At 56.8% G+C, this 21,886-nt stretch overlaps 1 protein-coding gene across 1 annotated transcript; it reads right to left on the bottom strand.

The window, feature by feature from the left end:
* Positions 1-19,901: 19,901 nt before the first annotated feature.
* LOC100191617 (hydroquinone glucosyltransferase) lies at positions 19,902-21,624 on the bottom strand. Its single transcript, NM_001137046.1, has one exon. It carries the CDS (start codon positions 21,564-21,566, stop codon positions 20,136-20,138), a length of 1,431 nt encoding a protein of 476 aa, NP_001130518.1. The 5' UTR covers positions 21,567-21,624; the 3' UTR covers positions 19,902-20,135.
* Between the last annotated feature and the right edge of the window lie 262 nt (positions 21,625-21,886).

Here is a 21,886-nt window from a genome sequence, read left to right on the forward strand (position 1 = left end):
TGAATCGAGCTCGCCGTGGACAGCCCGTTTCAGGTCCGATCTCACCCTCGGTTCTCTTGTTTCAACATCTTTGTGTCCTCTTGATGCTTACCGAAGCATTGAATCGAACTAGACCGCCCTGGGTCGTCGGGAACACGACCTTATTGCCGCTTTGCTTACGGCCACCGTGGCCGGAGCTCCCTAGTCCACCAATAGTGCAATTAAGTTGGGGAAAACGTTCATGGGGACTCGGATTTGGTCTCAGCCGAAGATTAGCACCGGTCTTAGCCTCAATCGGCCGGCGTAGATGCTCGCCGGAGCACGGCCGCGCTTGAACGCCGTCGAGGACGTGAAACACAGAATAGACAGAAACCAGAGGGCCTTTTTGTGAAATGTCAGTGACCCCAGGAAATAGTAACCGAACCCGCTTCCTGTTAGATAAAACCTCGAGGGCTTTTCTGCAAAGCCGCCATCGCGCGCGCGGGCGCGGGCGCGATTCTGCTGCTGTTGGGCCGACCTGGGCTGGTTTCGGCCCAAGCCTGTTCATCGTTTTCTTTTTTCTATTTCTAGCAAACTTTAGAAATCTGTAGAAAATTATAGAAAAATCCTAAAAATATGAGACCAATTTTCCTAGGTTCCTTATTTTCCCTAGTATTTAATAAAAATAAACTCATAATTTTTAGATCAAATAGGGAATTTTAGGGTATTTAAAATAGCCTAAACCATTGATTCTGGATTTTTAGAAAATAAATAATAAGTCCAAAATTTCCCAAACTTTTTATGTGAGCTTTTCACATTATTTAGAAGCCTTGGGTAGAGTTTGGTTTGAGTTGGACCTTGTTTGATCACTAAACCCAAAACCACCCTCCCTGCTCCATGAACTCCTTTACCGACTCCGGAAACCCTAAGTTCCCGGAACTCCGTGAAGGAAAGTTGTATTCAAGACCTAGTTAATAAACCTTTATTATCTATGCACTCTCATGAGCATGACATGGCATTCATTCTTATATATATACCTATATGGTTATATTTAGAGAACGAAGGAGAGAGTGAAGTGACTGAAGGGAAGACTCAACCACCTTTGGACGCTCGGGCAAGGACTTGGCTCTACTTCGACATCTGCGAGTCCAAGCCTGACTCACCTGTGAACAAAGGCAAGCCCCGGTGCATGCAACCCCTTTCCTTGTGTTTTTAAATACTTTTCACACACTTAAGTCTAGTGAAATGTGCATTAAGTTCATAGGAATTGCTTGAAACCCTTTGATGCATTGCTTTCCTTGATATCCATACCTTTATAGATACTTCTGTGAAGTATCAAAATATGATTTACAAAAATGCTTAGCCTTGCTTAGATCTTGTGGTTAGAGGTTGTCCTTAATTTAACTCGAGAAAGGATGGCTTCTACCTGCAAGGATATTCTCATTTGGAGCAATGGTGGGATCTTACTGCAAAGCTCCCTGTGATGCTCTTTTCATCCTTGAGAACAGAAACAATCCTAAGGATGGAAGTATGTAAATCGAGACTTGGGTTAGGAACAGGTGATGTTCTACCCAGGTTGATTAAGGATTAACGCGTATGTAGGCTTGATGATCGAGGACCCTTTAACTGGTCACATGCCTCGTCATGGGTAAGCCTTGCCTCGGGCAGACTAAGGCCGGAATAAGATAACACGAAATGGGCGTGGAGCGGTGGCGAGAGTAGCGTGTACCCTCCGTGGCAAGAGGCTGGACGGTGGTGTATCTGTGCTCTCGGTTTGCGTGAACCTGATCCGGTCTTAAGAACCCCGGTGGCGGGTTGACATATGCAAGGGTTAAGTGCTACATATGTCGTGTGATTGAGATCCTCAGCTGAGTATAATCGATTCGGATCGCCGTACCTTCGCGGTTATGAAGACTTGGTCACTGCCCTGCAACCTAAAGTCAGGATGTGAACACTATGGATAAAAATGATGTTGTATGGATGAGATGTTGAAATTAGACTAGATGCAAATAGAGTCTATTAATACTTAATTTGGCGTTAAAAGATTGAAAGTAAGGACTCACTTTAGTAAGCTGCTTCTGCAAAAGTATAAGTTGATTTTTGCTAAAGCCTCTCCTTGACTCCTATTTATCCAGCATACCCTTGAGAGTCTTTTCCTTAGTCGGGTAAGACTTGCTGAGTAATTCCATACTCAGGGTTTATCCCTTTGTTGTTTTTAGGTGAGGAAGCGACAAAGTTTTGTTGCTTTTGCTCCAAGGTGGTATCTAATGAAGAAAAACAAGAATGAAGATACGGGAGGACTTGGTCCTCCACATAGGATCTTTTTGTTTGATAGGTTTGGGAGGAGTTTTTGCCTCCCTTGATATGTGTACTCAGCACTCGTTTATAGCTCTGGTCTGTAATAAGTAACTTGATCTTACTTTCTAAATAAATGTAAGTTTATGTAATTGCTTCCGCACTTCTATATCTCCGATGTTCTGTAATGTCTGCAAGACGGGTGAAACGTTCCTGGTAAGGTAAGGAAAGATACCGAACTTGTCAAGTAACTTAGGAACATCTACAGGGTGTCTGATGTCTGTTAGACAAGGACAACTGTAGGTGGGCCTAATTACTTGGGAGGTTCCATCACAGAAAGAACACCCAAGTGTATCTTGAGAAGTCATCAACAATCACTAGACAGTAGAGGTTGCCACCGGCACTGACATAACTTGTAGGTCCAAATAAATCCATATGAAGTAGTTCCAGTGGCCTTGATGTTGACATGAAAGCTTTAGTGGGATGTGTATTAGCAACTTGCTTTCCAGCTTGACATGCACTGCATGGCTTGTCTTTTTCAAACACCACATCCTTTAATCCTCTAACCATATCTTTCTTTAATACCTTCTTGAGTGTGCTCATTCCAACATGTGCAAGCCTCCTATGCCAAAGCCATCCAAGAGAAGCTTTGGTGAAGAGGCAAGTTCTTAAGTCTGCATCTTCTGAAGTGAAATCCACTAAGTAGAGGTTGTTGTATCTAAATTCCTTGAATACCATTGATTCATCATCCATTTTTGTTACAATAACCTCTGATGGAGTGAATAAGCATTGAAGTCCAAGATCACAGAGTTGTCCCACTGATAATAAATTGAAGCTCAAGGGTGCAACTAAGAGAACATTTGATATTGATAAATCATTTGAGATTGCCACCTTGCCAAGTCCTTGCACTTTTCCTTTTGAATTGTCTCCAAATGTGATTTTATCTTGACCATCAACATTCTCATCTAGTGAGGTGAACATCCGTGGGTTGCCTGTCATATGTTGTGTGCATCCACTGTCAATAACCCAATGGCTCCCACCGGTCTTGTAGTTCACCTACATTCATAGACAATTCAAGCTTGAGTTTTGAGGGCCCTATATTGCATAGGACCAGTGACTCTCTCAGTTAAGGACTTTGCCACCCAGATTTGTCTAGGTCTACTCTTATTTGGTGGACCTAGGAATGTAACCTTAATCTTTCCATTTGCAACCTTTCTTAGAACATAGTGAGCATTGAAAGCAAATGGTCTTGAGTGCTTAGGCAAGGGAGTTGGTGGTTTAGCTTTGCAGTTGTGGGCAAAATGACCTTCATTTCCACACTCAAAGCATTTGATAGGCTTGTGAGTCTGCTTTGGCTTGTATTGAGTGATAGCTTTCTTTTGCACAAAAGCATTGTATCCAATACCACTCTTGTTATTTTTCATAACAGTGTTCATAAGCAGCTCATTTTGGAGGTATTGACCCTTGTTGAACTTTTGCACACTTGTTGCAAGATGTTCATTTTCACTTTTTAGTTTCTTGACCTCATTCTTAAGCCTTTGATTATCCACTGCCAACTCATTGTTGAAATCATTGTTCTCAATAGCAACTTTTCCTCTAGTAGTTGCATCAGTCAAGTAATTCTTCAATTTTTGGTTGTCTAAAGTCAGGACTTCAACTTTTTCAGTCAATTCAGCATGTAGACTAGTTTGCTCTTCTTGAATCAAATCATCACATGAGGTTGCTACATCAAGCTTAACAACAGGGTTAATAGCCTCATGTGTTTTGCAAGATAAAAGTTCATTTTCAACAAGAAGATTGTCATGATCAAATTTAATTTGAGTATAGTCTTCCTTGATCTTTACTAGTCTATTTTGCAACTCCCTATTAGCTTCATTTAATTTGTCATATTTTTCCTTAGCATCTTTTAGGGAGTTTGTGAGCTTATTTATAGTTGATGACATAGTTTTATTTTCTTCTTTTATTTCATCACTAGCCTTTATAACTATGTCATACTTGGCATTCAAAGATTCATTTTCATTTTTCAACCTATCACATTTAGCTTTTGACTTTCTAATGATTTGAGTATATTCTTTAAGTAAGTCAGCTAACTCATCATATGAAGGTGAAGCAAATTCTTCATCACTATCACTATCACTATCATCAGCAATATTAATATCATTTTGTACCTTTCGTTCACCCCTAGCCATGAGGCATAGGTGAGAAGTGGATGATGGCGATGGTGGTGGTGAAGAGAAGTCCCCGGCGATGGCCGCAACTTTTTCATCATTCTCTTCTTCACTTGAAGAAGACCCACTTGATGATTCGATGTCGGTGAGCCAGTCGCCAACAATATATGCCTTTCCATTCTTCTTCTTGTGGAACCTCTTTTGCTTCCCATCCTTCCTCTTGAAGAATTTCTTTTCCTTCTTTTCATCATCGCTGTCATCTTCTTTCTTACCCTTGAACTTATTCTTCTTGGGCTTGTTGCATTGATGAGCAAGATGACCAAGCTCACCACAGTTGTAGCAGTCCATCTCAGAAATGGGCTTTCTTTTGTTGGAAAAGAACTTCTTCTTTCTTGAATCAAATTTGATGCCTTCTCTATTTAGCTTCTTCAACATCTTGGTGGTCTTCCTTACCATCAAGGCAATGTTTGCATCAAGGTCATCATCACTTGAGGATTCTTCCTCAACTTGTATTTTTGCTTTTCCTTTTCTTTCATGATTTGCTTTGAGAGCCAAATCCTTTCTTTTGGAAGATGATTCTTCTTTGTTGATGTGCATGTACATTTCATGGGCATTGATCTTTCCCAAAATTTGTGTAGGTGTGGTAACTGAAAGATCCATTTGATGTAGCACAGTGACAATGTGTCCATATTTGTCTATTGGGAGGACACTGAGAATCTTCCTCACAACATCCGGTTGTGAGATTTGAGTAAGCCCCAATCCATTGACTTCCTCTACAAGAATATTAAGTCGTGAGTACATAGCGTTTGCATTTTCGTTAGTAAGCATTTCAAAAGAATTTAACTTTCGCATGGCTATGTGATATCTTTCCTCACGTTCACTTCTAGTTCCTTCGTGTAGAGCACAAATGTCCATCCACAAATCATGAGCATTTTTATGATTCCTTACTCTATTGAACACATCTTTGCAAAGGCCTCTAAAAAGGGTGTTTTTGGCCTTAGCATTCCATTTCTCATAATTGAACTCATCACCTACAAGATTTGTGGGATCTCTAGGTTGGGGAAACCCTTGTGTGGCGGCTTTATAGACACCAATGTCTATAGCCTCTAAGTATGCTTCCGTACGAATTTTCCAATAAGGAAAATCGTCACCATCAAAAACGGGAGGAGGTCCATCCCCACCGGACATCGTAACTCTAGCGGTTAAGCTAATCTATGAGCAACAAGGCTCCGATACCAATTGAAAGGATCACGATGCCCAAGAGGGGGGGTGAATTGGGCTTTTCTAAAAATCAACACTAATTAAAACCTAAGCAAGAGCTAAACAAGAGCCCAACTTCACCCCAACAACTAGCACTAAGAATATAATACTAGAAATGTAACAAAGCTAAGATAATACTTCAAATACTTGCTAAACAAATACACAATGTAAAGTGCTTGAATTAAGTGCGGAATGTAAAGCAAAGTTTAGAAGACTCCTCCAATTTTTCCCGAGGTATCGAAGAGTCGGCACTCTCCACTAGTCCTCGTTGGAGCACCCGCGCAAGGGTATCGCTCCCCCTTGGTCCTCGCAAGAACCAAGTGCTCACTACGAGATGATCCTTTGCCACTCCGGCGCGGTGGATCCCTCGAGACCGCTTACAAACTTGAGTCGGGTCACCAACAAGATCTTCACGGTGATCACCGAGCTCCCAACGCCACCAAGCCGTCTAGGTGATGCCGATCACCAAGATTAACAAGCCGTAGACTTTCGCTTGACCAAGAGAAGCCTAATGCAAGTGGTGTGTGCTCTAGGTGGCTCTCACTAGCGCTAATGAGGAACAAGCGCGGATTATGATTCTCTAATCTCCTCACTAGGCTTTTGGTGCTTGCAATGCTCTAGCAATGTGCTGGAATAAATGTGGAGTGCAAGACATTGAATATGGTGGGTGGAAGGGGTATAAATAGCCCTCACCCACCAACTAGCCGTTACAGGCAATTCACTGCGCGATGGCGCACCGGACAGTCCGGTGCGCCACCGGTGCGCCAACGGTGCGCCACCGGTGCGCCAACGGTCGTTTCCAACGGCTAGTTCTGACAGAGAGCCGTTGGACTCATGGCGCACCGGACAGTGAATAGTCCACTGTCCGGTGCACACCGGACAGTCCGGTGCGGTGTCCGGTGCACCACTAAAATTCAACTCTGAACGCTGCGCTCTCGGGTTTCTGCGAAGGGAAAACACTCTGCCGTGGACCAGTCTGGCCCCACCTGGCAGAGGGTGCACCGGACAGTCCGGTGCCCCAAAGCCAGAAACACTAACTCTTGTTTTTCAGCTGATTTTCAAATCGGTTTTCGCTCTAACTTGTGTGTGAGTTCTAGAGTGACACCTAGCACTGTATATGAGTGTGATTGTGCACCAACACTACACTAGAACTCTCTTGGTCAAACTACTCATCGACAACCCCTCTTTATAGTACGACTAAAAGAGAATAAAAGACCTAACTAAATCGCGAGTGTCCACATCTTCTTGACACTCGGACTCCGTAGACCTTCACCTTTTGTTCCGTCGTTTTAGCCGTCGCTTCGAGTTCTTATCTCCGGGATTGTTTTCACCGTTGTAGTACTTCTACCTGTCATGCGACCTAACTTACCATTTGTCTCTGCAAAACACACGTTAGTCACATATAATATTATGTCGTCATTAATCACTAAAACCAACCAGGGGCCTAGATGCTTTCAAGGATACTAGCTGATTGATCAATTTAATTTATTGAATGCTTTGATTGGTGTAATGAGTATAGTAAAACACATGTTTCAAACACGTCCATTATATTTTTATATTGTGTTTTACCTGTGTCTTATACTTGTAGTTTTATATTGTGTTTTACCTGTGTCTTATACTTGTAGTACTGTGTAGCAATATTAGCCCCCCTAAGTAGCTCAGACAACTCCAACACGCTCCATGTGGCAGACAGTACTAAAAATGGCTAATAGCATTAGCTGCAGCATAGTGTCGGCGTTTCGAGACCGGGGGGTCCCTGAGCCGACGAGTGAATGTCGTCGCGTGCCCCAGCCCAGATGGGTCGACGCGAGGCCGAGCGCGAAGGGGGGAAAGTGAGGCGGCCGGAGACCGGCGTGAGAGAGGTGGGAATCCCGCGGCCTTCGTGTTCGTCCCGCGCCCAGGTCGGGTGCGCTTGCAGTAGGGGGTTACAAGCGTCCACGCGGTTGAGGGAGCGAGCGGCTTCAAGCGAGCGCCTGTCTCGTCCTCGTCCCCGCGCGGCCAACCCTCCCTAAGAGGGCCCTGGTCCTTCCTTTTATAGGCGTAAGGAGAGGATCCAGGTGTACAATGGGGGGTATAGCAGAGTGCTACGTGTCTAGCGGAGGAGAGCTAGCGCCCTAAGTACATGCCGTCGTGGCAGTCGGAGAGATTTTGGCACCCAGCTGGTGTGATGTCGTGGCCGTCGGAGGAGTGCTGGAGCCTGGCGGAGGGACAGCTGTCGGGGCTGTCGAGTCCTTGCTGACGTCCTCTTGCTTCCGTAAGGGGGCTGAGAGTCGCCGTCGTCACAGAATATGCGGGGCGCCATCATTGCCCATCTGGTGGAGCGAGCCAGATGGGACGCCGGTCTTGTTCCCCATGGCCCGAGTCAGCACGGGGTGGGGTGATGATGGCGCCTCCTGTTGACGTGGCTGGTCTACGCCCTAGGTTGGGCGATGTGGAAGCTCCTCCGAGGCCGAGGTCGAGTCTGTCTTCCGTGGTCGAGGTCGAGTCCGAGCCCCTGGTTTAGGCGAGGCGGAGACCGTCGGCTGAGGCTGGGGCGGAGTCCGAGCCCTGGGGTTGGGCGGAGCGGAGTTCGTCATCTTCTGGGGCCGAGCCCAAGTCCGAGCCCTGGGTCGGGCGGAGCGGAGTTCTCCGTCTTCCGGGACTTAGCCCGAGTCCGAGCCCTGGGTCGGGCGGAGCGGAGTTCGCCGTCTTCCGGGACTTAGCCCGAGTCCGAGCCCTGGGTCGGGTGGAGCGGAGTTCGCCGTCTTCCGGGACTTAGCCCGAGTCCGAGCCCTGGGTCGGACGGAGCAGAGTTCGTCGTCTTCCGGGACTTAGCCCGAGTTCGAGCCCTGGGTCGGGCGGAGCGGAGTTCCCTATGGTGCCTTCGGCTGGGCCTGACTGCCTGTCAGTCTCACTCTGTCAAGTGGCACCGCAGTCGGAGTGGCGCAGGCGGCGCTGTCCTTCTGTCGGGCCGGTCAGTGGAGCGGCGAAGTGACGGCGGTCACTTCGGCTCTGCCGGCTGGGGGGCGCGCGTCAGAATAAAGGTGTCAGGCCACCTTTGCATTAAATGCTCCTGCGATTTGGTCGGTCGGTGCGGTGATTTGGTCAGGGTTGCTTCTTGGCGAAGACAGGGCCTCGGGCGAGCCGGAAATGTATTCGCCGCTGGAGGGGGGCCTCGGGCGAGACAGAAATCCTCCGGGGTCGGCTGCCCTTGTCCGAGGCTAGGCTCGGGCAAGGCGTGATCGAGTCCCTCGAATGGACTGATCCCTGACTTAATCGCACCCATCAGGCCTTTGCAGCTTTATGCTGATGGGGGTTACCAGCTGAGAATTAGCAGCCTTGAGGGTACCCCTAATTATGGTCCCCGACAGTAGCCCCCGAGCCTCGAAGGGAGTGTTAGCACTCGCTTGGAGGCTTTCATCGCACTTTTTTGCAAGGGGACTAGCCTTTCTCGGTTGCGTTTTGTTCCGATGGGTGCGCGCGAGCGCACCCGCCGGGTGTAGCCCCCGAGGCCTCGGAGGAGTGGTTTCACTCCTTCGAGGTCTTACTGCCTCGCGTAACGCTTCGGCTGGTCTGATCGTTCCCTCATGCGAGCTGACCGTAGCCCGGGTGTACGGTCGGGTCCCAAGTTCTCGGGCTGGTATGTTGACGCTGTCAACGGTTCGGCCGGAGCCAGGTTTGCGAGAGCAGCCCCCGAGCCTCTGCACAGGGCGAGAGGGCGATCAGGGACAGACTCGACTTTTTTATATACGCCCCTGTGTCGCCTTTCCGCAAGGAGGAGGGGGGAAAGCGCCATGTTGCCCTCGATGGGCGCCGAACATGGTGTCTCCGGTGAGCTGCAGGCGGGTAATCCGAGTGGACGTCCGTGCCCCATTCGTTAGGGGTCGGCTAGGGGCCCAGAGGCACGCCCAAAAGTACCTGCGGGTGATCTGCCGGACCCGGTCCCCTAGCGACGGGGTCCGAGGGCTCGATGCCTCCCTCTGATGGGATTCCGTTACAAGATCGTTCCCGCTGGTCTCGGAAATGTCCTAGGGTACCTCGGGAGCGCATCCCGAGCCTTGGTTATGTATCGAACGTACCCATGGTCATCCCTCGCTCTGTGTCTGAGGCGGCTGTGAACCCTTCGGGGGCCAGCCTTCGAACCCCTGATCAGTAGTGGGCGCGGAGCCCGAGTAGCCTGAGGCGGTCGTTGAACCCTTCTGAGGGGCCGGCCTTCGAACCTCTGACCAGTAGTGGGTGTAGGGCCCACGTGACCTGAGGCGGCTGTCGAACCCTTCCGAGGGGCCAGCCTTCGAACCTCTGATCAGTAGGGAGGCTCGGAGCCTCGTTCCTTTACGGGGAAGGATCCTTTTCGGGGTATCCCCCTTTCCCGGTCCCTACTGCAAGAGAGAGAAAGAGGGGAAAAGGAAAAGGATACGAAATCGAACGACGCAGCGTACCTTTTTTGACGCGGTCATTATGGCGAAGGCGAAGCGTCGCCCGCTTCTCCTGCCAGAGGCGCCGCCTGTCCCGCCGCGGAGTTAATGCGACGGGGCGAGTGGTTCGCGGGGTGGCCGTTGCGCGTGCGCGAGCCGTTCGGGGAACGGCTGTTTCGCTTTGCATTTTTGAATCCCGCGTCCGGTCCGGGCGGAACGTTTGAACCGGTCTCGCCTTGGTCTTTATATACTCGGGAGAGGGTCTGGCGATGGTTCTTTGCTCCGCTTCCTGCCTCCCTCTTAGGTTTTCGCAACCCGAGAGACTTAGCCAGAGAAGAGGAAACCGCCCTCCCTGTCCCTTGCGTCGCCACCCCTTCCGCTCGGTGATGGCTGACCGGGTGACCATCATCTCGCCGCGCGACCCATGGCCTTTTTCTACGGTGACGGCGAGCGATCTGGAGGGTCTTGTTGGCGAGGGTTTACTTCGCCCTCTCACCGATGAGCAGCGGTCGGAATGGATTCCCCCCGTGGGCGGAGCCGCTCCGTCCCCACCGCCGAGGTACATCGTGAGCTTCGTCTCCTTCCACGAGCGAGGATTTGGTGTGCCGGCGAGCCGCTTCATGCGGGCGATCCTGCACCACTACGGGGTGGAGTTGCACAACCTCAGCCCCAACTCCATCTCGCAGGCCGCCATCTTTGTAGCGGTGTGCGAGGGGTACTTGGGGATCGCCCCCCATTGGGATTTGTGGACCCATCTCTTTTTCGCGGAGCTTTTCGCTTCGCCGACGGGGGAGAGGAAGGTCCGCGCAGCAGTGCGGGCCGGTGGCTGCACCCTCCTGCTGAGGCAGTCACGGGCGTCGCTGTATATTCCCGCCATCCTCGCGTCCTCGAACAAGGGGTGGCAGCGCCGGTGGTTCTACCTCTGGAATGACGGCGAGTTGCTCCCGTTGTTCTCCCAGCGAGTAGTCACCACCGCCGCCGATTCTTGGCGCCACGGGACCCCGCACGAAAGACAGAAGAACCTCGAACCCCTTCTCAAGGCCTTGGAGGCGTTGCGGAAGGGGGGACTCACCGCTGCGGGAGTGATTGCCGCCATCCACCGCCGGAGGGTGCTTCCCTTGGCGGAGCGACGACTGCCGCTTTGGGAGATGACACCGGAGGCTGACTTGGAGGGCTCGCGGATGTCCTCGGACCCTCTTCCCTTCGACGTCCTCCATGGGCGGGTGGTCGTCGCGTTGGGGAAACCGGACCCCAGCGCCTTCTCCCAGCTTTTGATGCGCCCAGACCAGGGGTGCGTGACTCTGGTGAGTGTCCGCTCCTTCCTTTCTCTTGCATCGGGTTGCTCCTGGTTCTTACGATTGGGATTTTCCCCCTTCTTCAGGAGGTGGGGTGGCACAAGCCTTCCCTGCCACGGGTCCCGCAGGATGCGGTGGACCGAGCAGCGCGGCGGGTTGCCGCGGAGGAGAAGAAGAAAACGAAGGACGCCGAGAAGGCCCGGGCCCGCGAGCGGAGGCGGGCTCGAGACGCCTTGGAAAAGCTTCGTCGCCAGCAGGAGAGGGAGGGGCTCCCGAGGGAGCCGTCGCCGGAAACGCCCGACGACGACGACGATGATGAAGATGATGACGAGGAAGACGACATGGCTGCCCGCCTTGGCCTCAGCCCTGGCTTGAGGTTAGGCCAGGAGCCGTCAAGCCAGCCCCCGAGCGGGCTGATGCCGTCAGTCCCCGGAGTTGGGACGCCGGGGTCCCGGCCCGAGGAGCGGGGGCAATCCGAGAGGGTACTTGACCCCTCGGCTGGAGGAGTTGAGGCGACCCCGGGGAGCCAGGCCGAGGCGTCTGCTCCCCGAGAGCCGCCGCCCACGCCGGCAGCGCAGGGGAGCGACCCTCAGGTCGCTGTGGCAATGCCTGGGCAGTCCGCCCCCCGGGCGTCCAGGGCGCCCAAAGCAAGGGTGGTGCCGAAGCTGTCGGCGAAGCGGACCTCGGCGGCGGCTCCGGGGGTCGAGATCCGAGAGACCTCCCCCCAGGCACGGTTGATCATGGCCCGGAGCGGGTAAGTATCTTGGAATGTCTTCGTCCTGGCTTTTCATTCATATGTCCCGGCCGTGCTTTTTCTTTTTCCCTCAGCAAGCGAAGCCATGGCCTGACTGACCTGGCACCCCGGAAGGCCCTTAAGACGGCGCCGGCTTGCGCGGCCAGCGCCGCTCCGGGCCTCGCCGTTCAGCTGACCTTCTTGCAAGGTGCTCCACAGCAGGAGGCTCAGACGGCACCAGTCGCCGTGGAGCGGGTTCCCGAGGCTGGTTCTTCTGCTGAGGCAGCCATTGTGATAGGGGAGGCGGCTGACGCGGACGTGGCCCCGGGCCCACCGGACGTGCCGGCGATGTCGGCACCTGTCGCTACTGAAGTCGCCGTCGTCCCAGTCGGGGAGCGACCGGTCGCTGCCGACGTTGAGACGGCTGAGGCGTCGGCGCTCGGTGCCTCGGAAGAGGGGGGCGTGGAGACGCGATCCGTCCCGCCGGGCGGCAGCCTCGTCGCTGTGCGGCAGAGCTCCGAGGGCCGGCGCCAGTTGCTCCGGTTCCAGACCCGTGAGGCCTCGGATCCCGTCTTCGTTCTCGACGATGAACGGGAGGACCAGTCCTGGGGCGAGCTCCGCGAGTGTGCCGAAGCAACGGTGGGGTCGCTTCGATCGTCGCTGGAGGTTTTCTGCAGGGACGTCCCCAAAATCCTCCAGGTATCGGTTTCAAGCATACATTTTCTCTTTTGTGACCAAGGCGTCTTTCGTGACGCCCCGCTTCCTTCCCTCAGGATCTGACGGATCTGAGCGCCGCCAAGTCGTCGTTCATCCGCCGCGAGGCCGACGTCTGGGGCTCGCTGCGATCCCTGAGGACCTCGCTCGCCGGGGCTACTGCGCGCCTCTCTCAGCAGGGTGCCGAGGTGGTGGACCTTCGGTTGCTCTGCACCGATCTGAGAGCCAAGGAGGCAGCGGCGCGCGGAGGCGGCCGCGGCGCGCGCAGAAGCGCAACGACAGCAGTCGGAGTTCGACCGGGTCGTCAAGGAGCGGGACCAATCTCGGGGCCGGGCTGTCGAGGCCGAAAGCCGGGCTGAAACCCTTGCAGCCGACCTAGCCGTAGCCTAGGTCACAGCCTCGGAGCAGCGTGCCCGAGCCGGAGGTACGCCTTGGCCATCTTCGGTTTTCATTCCTGCTTGTTTCCTTTGCTTGTGTTTGAGATCTTTCTTCTGGCTGTTCGCAGAGCTCGAGTCCGCCCTTGATGAGTCCGCCAAGGCGCTTGCCGGGGCGGCCGAGCAGAGGGAGGCCGACCACGAGGCCATGTCCGAGGTCGTCTTGGACTTTTGCCGGGTCCTTGGCTCCGGCGACGTCCCCTCAGGAAGCTCCCCTCAAAGTCGCCTTCAAGTCTTGGGCGATCATGTGCGCGGCAGACTCCGCGAGGCGCTACACCACGGCGTCAGGCGGGCCTTCACCGTGCTTGCTTCCCACTACGTTGTGGACCTGGAGCGGGTCAGCGAGGGGTATTGCCTTCCCGACGAAGATGAAGCCGCCCTGGCAGAAGTCCAGAGGCTCGATGCGGCCGCCGCGGGTCCGAGCGCAGTGCTGGCGACCGCCTTTGAGGCAGAGATCCTCCCACCTGCGCCGTCGTCGGAAGCCGGGATGGACTTTGCTGAAGGTGGGGACGAAGCCGAAGGCGCGGCTCCTTCCCGAGGCGACGCCTAACTCTGTTGGAACAGTTTCTGTTGGATGCACGTGTGTCTTTCTGCGGCCGCTGAGGCCTGAACACTTTGTTACCGTTGCATGAAGTCGTACTCCTTTCCCTTTCATTTTGCGTGTCCGGCTTCGCCTGTTAGTAACAGGGTGGCTTCCCCAAGTAGGGGTCACTTTTCATGGCGGGTGACGAGTGAGGTGTCCGTAACCCGGAGGCATAGGAGTCCCTCGGCTCAGTCGGCCTTGCCACTTACATGCACCCGCGTTCGCTCCTTGGGGTCCTGCTTCCGACATAGCCGGGGGAACGCAAAAGCCTTTTTGATTGAAAATTTTGGACGCAGAGGGGTTCCCCAATCTTGACGCAGAGGGGTTCCCCCTTTTTAGCCCCCGAGGGAGGGTCGGGCTCTGCCGAGGCAAGGCGGACCCTTCCTTGACGACTAAAACTTGCGTGGGAGCGAGGTATACGAACAACTTGAAAACATCTTAAGGGTAGAAGCGACGTAGCTGTTGAATTTTCCAAGCGTTGTCGTAGACCTCGCCTTGACTGTTGGCCAGCTTGTACGTTCCGGGCTTCAGAACTTTGGCGATGACAAGCGGCCCTTCCCAGGGGTGCGTGTAGCCCCCGGGTGTCCCCAACAAGGGCTCGGGGTGCTGCGCGATGGTCGCGATCTTCTCCGGGTTGGCTTCGATGTCCCGCTTGGAAACGATGAACCCCAAGAGCATGCCCCGGGGCACCCCGAAGACACACTTTCCGGGATTGAGCTTGACGCCTTTCGCCTCTTTGATGAACCCCGCCGCCATTAGCTTGTGGATCTCCTCGTCTATGGCTCTGCGCTTCTCCTCGTCGAATCGGCGCAGAGGCTGCTTGACGGGTCGGGCTTCGGCTCGGATGTCCAGCGAGTGCTCGGCAACATCCCTCGGTATGCCGAGCATGTCCGAGGGACTCCACGCGAAGACGTCGGCGTTCGCGCGGAGAAAGTCGACGAGCACTGCTTCCTATTTGGGATCGAGCCCGGAGCCGATCCGGATCTGCTTGGAGGCGTCACCGCTGGGGTCGAGGGGGACGGACTTAACCGTCTCCGCTGGCTCAAAGTTGTCGGCATGTCGCTTCACGTCTGGCACCTCCTTAGAGAGGCTCTCCAGGTCGGCGATGAGGGCCTCGGACTCGGCGAGGGCCTCGGCGTACTCCACGCACTCCACGTCGCATTCGAACGCGTGTTTGTACGTGGGGCCGACGGTGATGACTCTGTTGGGGCCCGACATCTTGAGCTTCAGGTAGGTGTAGTTGGGGACGGCCATGAACTTCGCGTAGCATGGTCTTCCCAGCACCGCGTGGTAGGTTCCTCGGAACCCGACCACCTCGAACGTCAGGGTCTCCCTTCGGAAGTTGGAGGGTGTTCCGAAGCAGACAGGAAGGTCGAGTTGTCCGAGGGGCTGGACGCGCTTCCCGGGAATGATCCCATGGAAGGGCGCAGTGCCTGCTCGGACGGAGGACAGATCGACACGCAGGAGCCCGAGGGTCTCGGCGTAGATGATGTTGAGGCTGCTGCCTCCGTCCATGAGGACTTTGGTGAGCCTGACGTCGCCGATGACGGGGTCGACGACGAGCGGGTATTTCCCCGGGCTCGGCACATGGTCGGGGTGGTCGGCTCGGTCGAAAGTGATGGGCTTGTCGGACCAGTCTAGATAGACTGGCGCCGCCACCTTCACCGAGCAGACCTCCCGGCGCTCTTGCTTGCGGTGCCGAGCTGAGGCATTCGCCGCTTGCCCACCGTAGATCATGAAGCAGTCGCGGACCTCGGGGAACTCTCCTGCTTGGTGATCTTCCTTCGTTTCGGCGTCGTGGGCCCTGCCACCCTCCGTGGGTGGCCTGGCCCTATGGAAGTGGCGCCGAAGCATGACGCACTCCTCAAGGGTGTGCTTGACGGGCCCCTGGTGATAGGGGCACGACTCCTTGAGCATCTTGTCGAAGAGGTTGGCACCTCCGGGGGGTTTCCGAGGGTTTTTGTACTCGGCGGCGGCGACAAGGTCCGCGTCGGCGGCGTCGCGTTTCGCTTGCGACTTCTTCTTGCCCTTCTTCTTGGCGCCGCGCTGAGTTGACGCCTCGGGGGCATCTTCCGATGGGCGGCCCTGGGGCTTCTTGTCCTTTCGGAAGATAGCCTCGACCGCCTCCTGGCCGGAGGCGAACTTGGTGGCGATGTCCATCAGCTCGCTCGCCCTGGTGGGGGTCTTGCGACCCAGCTTGCTCACCAGGTCGCGGCAGGTGGTGCCAGCGAGGAACGCGCTGATGACATCCGAGTCGGTGATGTTGGGCAGCTCGGTGCGCTGCTTCGAGAATCGCCAGATGTAGTCCCGGAGAGACTCTCCCGGCTGCTGTCGGCAGCTTCGGAGGTCCCAGGAATTCCCGGGGCGCACGTACGTGCCCTGGAAATTGTCGGCGAAAGCTTGGACTAGGTCGTCCCAGTTGGAGATCTGCCCCGGAGGCAGGTGCTCCAACCAGGCGCGAGCGGTGTCGGAGAGAAACAGGGGGAGGTTGCGGATGATGAGGTTGTCATCGTCCGTTCCACCCAGTTGGCAGGCCAGACGGTAGTCCGCGAGCCACAGTTCTGGTCTCGTCTCCCCCGAGTACTTTGTGATAGTAGTCGGGGGTCGGAACCGGGTCGGGAACGGCGCCCGTCGGATGGCCCGGCTGAAGGTCTGCGGACCGGGTGGTTCGGGCGAGGGACTCCGATCCTCCCCGCTGTCGTAGCGTCCCCCACGCCTGGGGTGGTAGCCTCGGCGCACCCTCTCGTCGAGGTGGGCCCGACGGTCACGGTGATGGTGCTCGTTGCCGAGGCGACCCGGGGCCGCAGGCGCGGTGTTGCGCGTGCGCCCGGTGTAGACCGAGGCTTCCCGCATGAATCGGGAAGTCGCGGCATGAGGTTCCGAGGGGTACCCCTGCCTTCGGGAGGCGGAGCTCTCGGCCCGTCGGACCGTGGCGCCTTCCAGGAGATTTTTGAGCTCTCCCTGGATTCGCCGCCCCTCGGTGGTTGATGGCTCCGGCATCGCGCGGAGGAGCATTGCCGCTGCAGCCAGGTTCTGGCCAACCCCACTGGATGCGGGTGGCGGCCTGACCCTGACATCGTCGGTGATGCGGTGCTGGAAGCCCTGGGGTAGATGACGTATTTCTCCGGCCAGAGGTTGGCCCACCCATGCCTGCCCGACGTCCCGGCGGATCGGCTCAAGCGCTCCTGCTCCCTCGTCGAGCCTGGCCTGCACCCCGCGGATTTGCTCGAGCTGTGGGTCATGACCCCCCGCCTGAACGGGGACCACAGCTAGCTCTCGTGGGATGTCAACGCGAGGCACCGGCCTAGGGAGATCACCGTCCTCCGGCATGCCGAGATGGTTGCCTTCGGAGGGACCCCCTAGATCGACGTGGAAGCATTCGCGACTTGGGCCGCAGTCCTCGTCGCCGAGGCTACGGCTACCATCGGAACAGTCGGAGAGGCAGTAGTCGCATGCGGTCATGAAGTCCCGCATGGCACTGGGGTTGCCAAGTCCAGAGAAATCCCAACAGAAGCTGGGCTCGTCGTCTTCCTCGGACCCAGAGGGCCCGTAGGTTGAGACGTCCGTCAGCCGGTCCCAAGGTGATCGCATACGAAACCCCAGAGGGTTTGGGCTCGCCTCTACGTGAGCACCCGCCAAAGCGAAGCCGCTTGGCGGGTTGAGGCTGAACCCAAATGACGGGGGATGAGAATCGGTCGGTACCTCTTGGTCGACGGGCGGTGATGGAGTCACGTCGGGGACTGAATGCATCGTCGTCTCAGGTACGAGGGTGACGTCCAGCAAGCTTTTCGCGAGCGTGCTGGCGTCGTCCGCTTGCTCGGGATTGGCGTGTCGCGGGGAGACGGCGCTCGTCTTCGTCTCAAGCGCGAGGTCGATACCCGGTGCGCCCCCCCCCCGTTGGGGTGCCGGCGTCGTCGACTCGCTCGACAGCCGACGTGGCACTGCCTCCTGCTTGGCCTTGGTTGCCCTGCCTTCCCCTCCGTCGGCGGGGAAGAGGGCGGGATGAGCTCGAAGGTTGTTCTCCCACCACGCGGGGAAGACGTCGTCGATTCCGCCGCCGGCGGGCGGGCTGTCGGCCGCCATTGCCGCCGCCGCCCGGCGGTGGAATGAGTGTCATGTCGTAGCTGCCGTCGAGGGACATGAACTCGAGACTCCCAAAACGGAGCACCGTCCCGGGTTGGAGAGGTCGCTCGAGACTGCCCATCTGGAGCTTGACGGGAAGCTGTTCGTCAACACGCAGCAGGCCCCTACCTGGCGCGCCAACTATCGGCGTTTCGAGACCGGGGGGTCCCTGAGCCGACGAGTGAATGTCGCCGCGTGCCCCAGCCTAGATGGGTCGATGCGAGGCCGAGCGCGAAGGGGGGAAAGTGAGGCGGCCGGAGACCGGCGTGAGAGAGGTGGGAATCCCGCGGCCTTCGTGTTCGTCCCGCGCCTAGGTCGGGTGCGCTTGCAGTAGGGGGTTACAAGCGTCCACGCGGGAGAGGGAGCGAGCGGCTTCAAGCGAGCGCCTGTCTCGTCCTCGTCCCCGCGCGGCCAACCCTCCCTAAGAGGGCCCTGGTCCTTCCTTTTATAGGCGTAAGGAGAGGATCCAGGTGTACAATGGGGGTATAGCAGAGTGCTACGTGTCTAGCGGAGGAGAGCTAGCGCCCTAAGTACATGCCGTCGTGGCAGCCGGAGAGATTTTGGCACCCAGCTGGTGTGATGTCGTGGCCGTCGGAGGAGTGCTGGAGCCTGGCGGAGGGACAGCTGTCGGGGCTGTCGAGTCCTTGCTGACGTCCTCTTGCTTCCGTAAGGGGGCTGAGAGCCGCCGTCGTCACAGAATATGCGAGGCGCCATCATTGCCCATCTGGTGGAGCAAGCCAGATGGGACGCCGGTCTTGTTCCCCGTGGCCCGAGTCAGCTCGGGGTGGGGTGATGATGGCGCCTCCTGTTGACGTGGCTGGTCTACGCCCTAGGTTGGGCGATGTGGAAGCTCCTCCGAGGCCGAGGTCGAGTCTGTCTTCCGTGGTCGAGGTCGAGTCCGAGCCCATGATTTAGGCGAGGCGGAGACCGTCGGCTAAGGTTGGGCGGAGTCCGAGCCCTAGGGTCGGGCGGAGCGGAGTTCGTTGTCTTCTGGGGCCGAGCCCAAGTCCGAGCCCTGGGTCGGGCGGAGCGGAGTTCGCCGTCTTCCGGGACTTAGCCCGAGTCCGAGCCCTAGGTCGGGCGGAGCGGAGTTCGCCGTCTTCCGGGACTTAGCCCGAGTCCGAGCCCTGGGTCGGGCGGAGCGGAGTTCGCCGTCTTCCGGGACTTAGCCCGAGTCCGAGCCCTGGGTCGGACGGAGCGGAGTTCGTCGTCTTCCGGGACTTAGCCCGAGTCCGAGCCCTGGGTCAGGCGGAGTGGAGTTCCCTATGGTGCCTTCGGCCGGGCCTGACTGCCTGTCAGTCTCACTCTGTCAAGTGGCACCGCAGTCGGAGTGGCGCAGGCGGCGCTGTCCTTCTGTCAGGCCGGTCAGTGGAGCGGCGAAGTGACGGCGGTCACTTCGGCTCTGCCGGCTGGGGGGCGCGCGTCAGGATAAAGGTGTCAGGCCACCTTTGCATTAAATGCTCCTGCGATTTGGTCAGTCGGTGCGGTGATTTGGTCAGGGTTGCTTCTTGGCGAAGACAGGGCCTCGGGCGAGCCGGAAATGTATTCGCCGCTGGAGGGGGGCCTCGGGCGAGACGGAAATCCTCCGGGGTCGGCTGCCCTTGTCCGAGGCTAGGCTCGGGCAAGGCGTGATCGAGTCCCTCGAATGGACTGATCCCTGACTTAATCGCATTTGCAGCTTTATGCTGATAGGGGTTACCAGCTGAAAATTAGGAGCCTTGAGGGTACCCCTAATTATGGTCCCCCACACATAGACACAAACAAACAGCCGAACGGCTTCTTTGAAAAAATGGGTATTTCGACCAAAAGAGTGTCCACGTAGAAATCAGCTGAAACTGAACATGTGTAAAAAAATATGTGTGTGTACAAGTGGATACGTCACCCTTGGTTTCTTTTTACTGTTTATTTCTGCAATGTTTTAGTGTCATCATTGTTTTTCTTTTCTGGTGAAGAACAGTACTTTTATTCTGCCGGCAAAGTAATCTACGACGACGCATATTTTACAGGCATATTCCAGTGACCCAAATAAACATCACGAATCCCTCGAACCTTTATGCACGCCACGCATACATATAATTAACGAATTAAAGAGTTTGAAGAACATGGACACTGACAACTCATGATTTAAAGAGTTTGGCGGAGAGGATTGTGTTGTCGGGCATGCATGCGAATGCACCTTCTAGTTGGCTTCCGCCTCCCACTTGTCCATCACCTCGTCAAGTGCCGTCGTTGCGGCACCACCCTCACGGAGGCCCTCTGCCGCAGCCTTCTGCAGCTGGGCCACCTTGGCCCGCACCATGGCGCCCTTCCCTTCCCCTTCCACCAGCTCCCTCACCACCGCCGCGATGCTCTCCTTGTCCTTGGTCTCGGGCAGCCGTATCGCAGCCCCTGCCCCCTCCGACAGCATCACCGCGTTGAGCCGCTGCTCGGCGAACAAGGGCCAGGCCACCATGGGCACGCCGTGCACCAGGCTCTCGAGCGTGGAGTTCCACCCGCAGTGCGTGAGGAACCCGCCGGTGGCGCCGTGGGCCAGCACCTGCGTCTGCGGCGCCCACGAGGGCACCAGCAGACCCACCTCCTTGGTCCTCCCGACGAAACCCTCCGGGAGGTACGCGAACGGGTCCTTCTTGCTCTCCGCGTCGTAGTAGTTGCCGTTGAGCGTGCCTTCGTCGTCGCTGGGGCTGCGCACCACCCACAGGAACCGCTGCCCGCTGCGCTCCAGCCCGAGCGCCAGCTCGTGCATCTGCTCCTTCGGCAGCGCGCCGCCGGAGCCGAACGAGACGTAGACGACCGACCTGGCTGGCTGCCGGTCGAGCCACTCGAGGCACGCCGCACGTGGAGGCGTGCCGTCGACATCGGCGCCGGTGCCGCCGGACTCGGACTGAAGGATCAGCGGGCCGACAGGGTACACGGGCGGCCAGCCGGGCTCTGCTGGGTGGCGCAGCGCCTCGGCGGCCTCAGGCTCGACGGCGTCGAAGGAGTTGACGAGGATGGCGGCGGCGGCTTCGCGGCAGCGTACGGCGAGGTTCACCATCACCGCGTACGACGGGTTGGACCGGTCCTGGAGCGGCGAGATGATGTCGGGCCCCGGGATGGGCACGCAGCCGGGCAGCCGCACCGGTTCGGCCAGGTCCCGGAACTCGCCGGGCACGGAGGCGGCCAGCTCGGGGAGGTGGAGGACGAGCGAGAGCGCGTGGAGGTTCATGGGCATGAAGAGGCACCGCGCCGCCCTGACGCCGGCGGCGTTGAAGGCCTCCATCCCGAACTGGTCGACGACGAACGCGACGAGGCGGGCGGTCTCGCCGAGCTCCGCGAGCACGGCCGCGATCGCGGGGAGCGAGCGCGCGCACTCCGCGGTCATCAGCGTCTCGATGGCGGCGTCGCGGGGCAGGTCGGAGAGGTCGACGGGCGGGAGCGCGCGCGCGGCGACGGAGGGCGGGAGAGACGCCAGGAACGCGCGCTGCGTGGCCGACGCGGCGGACGCGAAGGTGATGAGCGTGGCCGTGGCACCGCGCCGCGCCGCCAGGCGCTTGGCCAGCTCCGCTAGCGGGATCAGGTGGCCCATCCCCGGCGTGGCCAGCATGGCCACGTGCGGAGGCCCGGCCTTCATGCTCGGTTGTCGGTCGGTTCTTCTCGCGGCGGTGGCCGGTGGCCGGTGGGGGGTCTTGTGCTCACAGTCACGGAGTTTTTGCGTTGAGGTGTGGTGCGTTTTATACGGACGCTGGACGCAAAGGCTTCGCTTACTTAGCCTTAAGCTCAATCATTACTGCATACAAAGTGTTGTTTCTGTTGGCTGCGCTGCGCAGGCGGCGGAAGGTTCCTACAGCGTCGGCGTGGACAATATACGGTTGGCAGGTGGAGGCTGGCTGGAGGGTCCTACGGCGGCGCGGCAGGCTGAGCGGCTGGTGCTCTGCATATGCCCGCCCGCAC

The sequence above is a fragment of the Zea mays genome, chromosome 2 (assembly GCF_902167145.1).
Source record: "Zea mays cultivar B73 chromosome 2, Zm-B73-REFERENCE-NAM-5.0, whole genome shotgun sequence".
In the NCBI taxonomy this organism is placed as follows: Eukaryota; Viridiplantae; Streptophyta; class Magnoliopsida; order Poales; family Poaceae; genus Zea; species Zea mays.

Bases quoted from the DNA above. Each gene is read 5' to 3' on its own strand.
- LOC100191617 (NM_001137046.1), bottom strand. From the start codon at position 21,566: ATGAAGGCCGGGCCTCCGCACGTGGCCATGCTGGCCACGCCGGGGATG.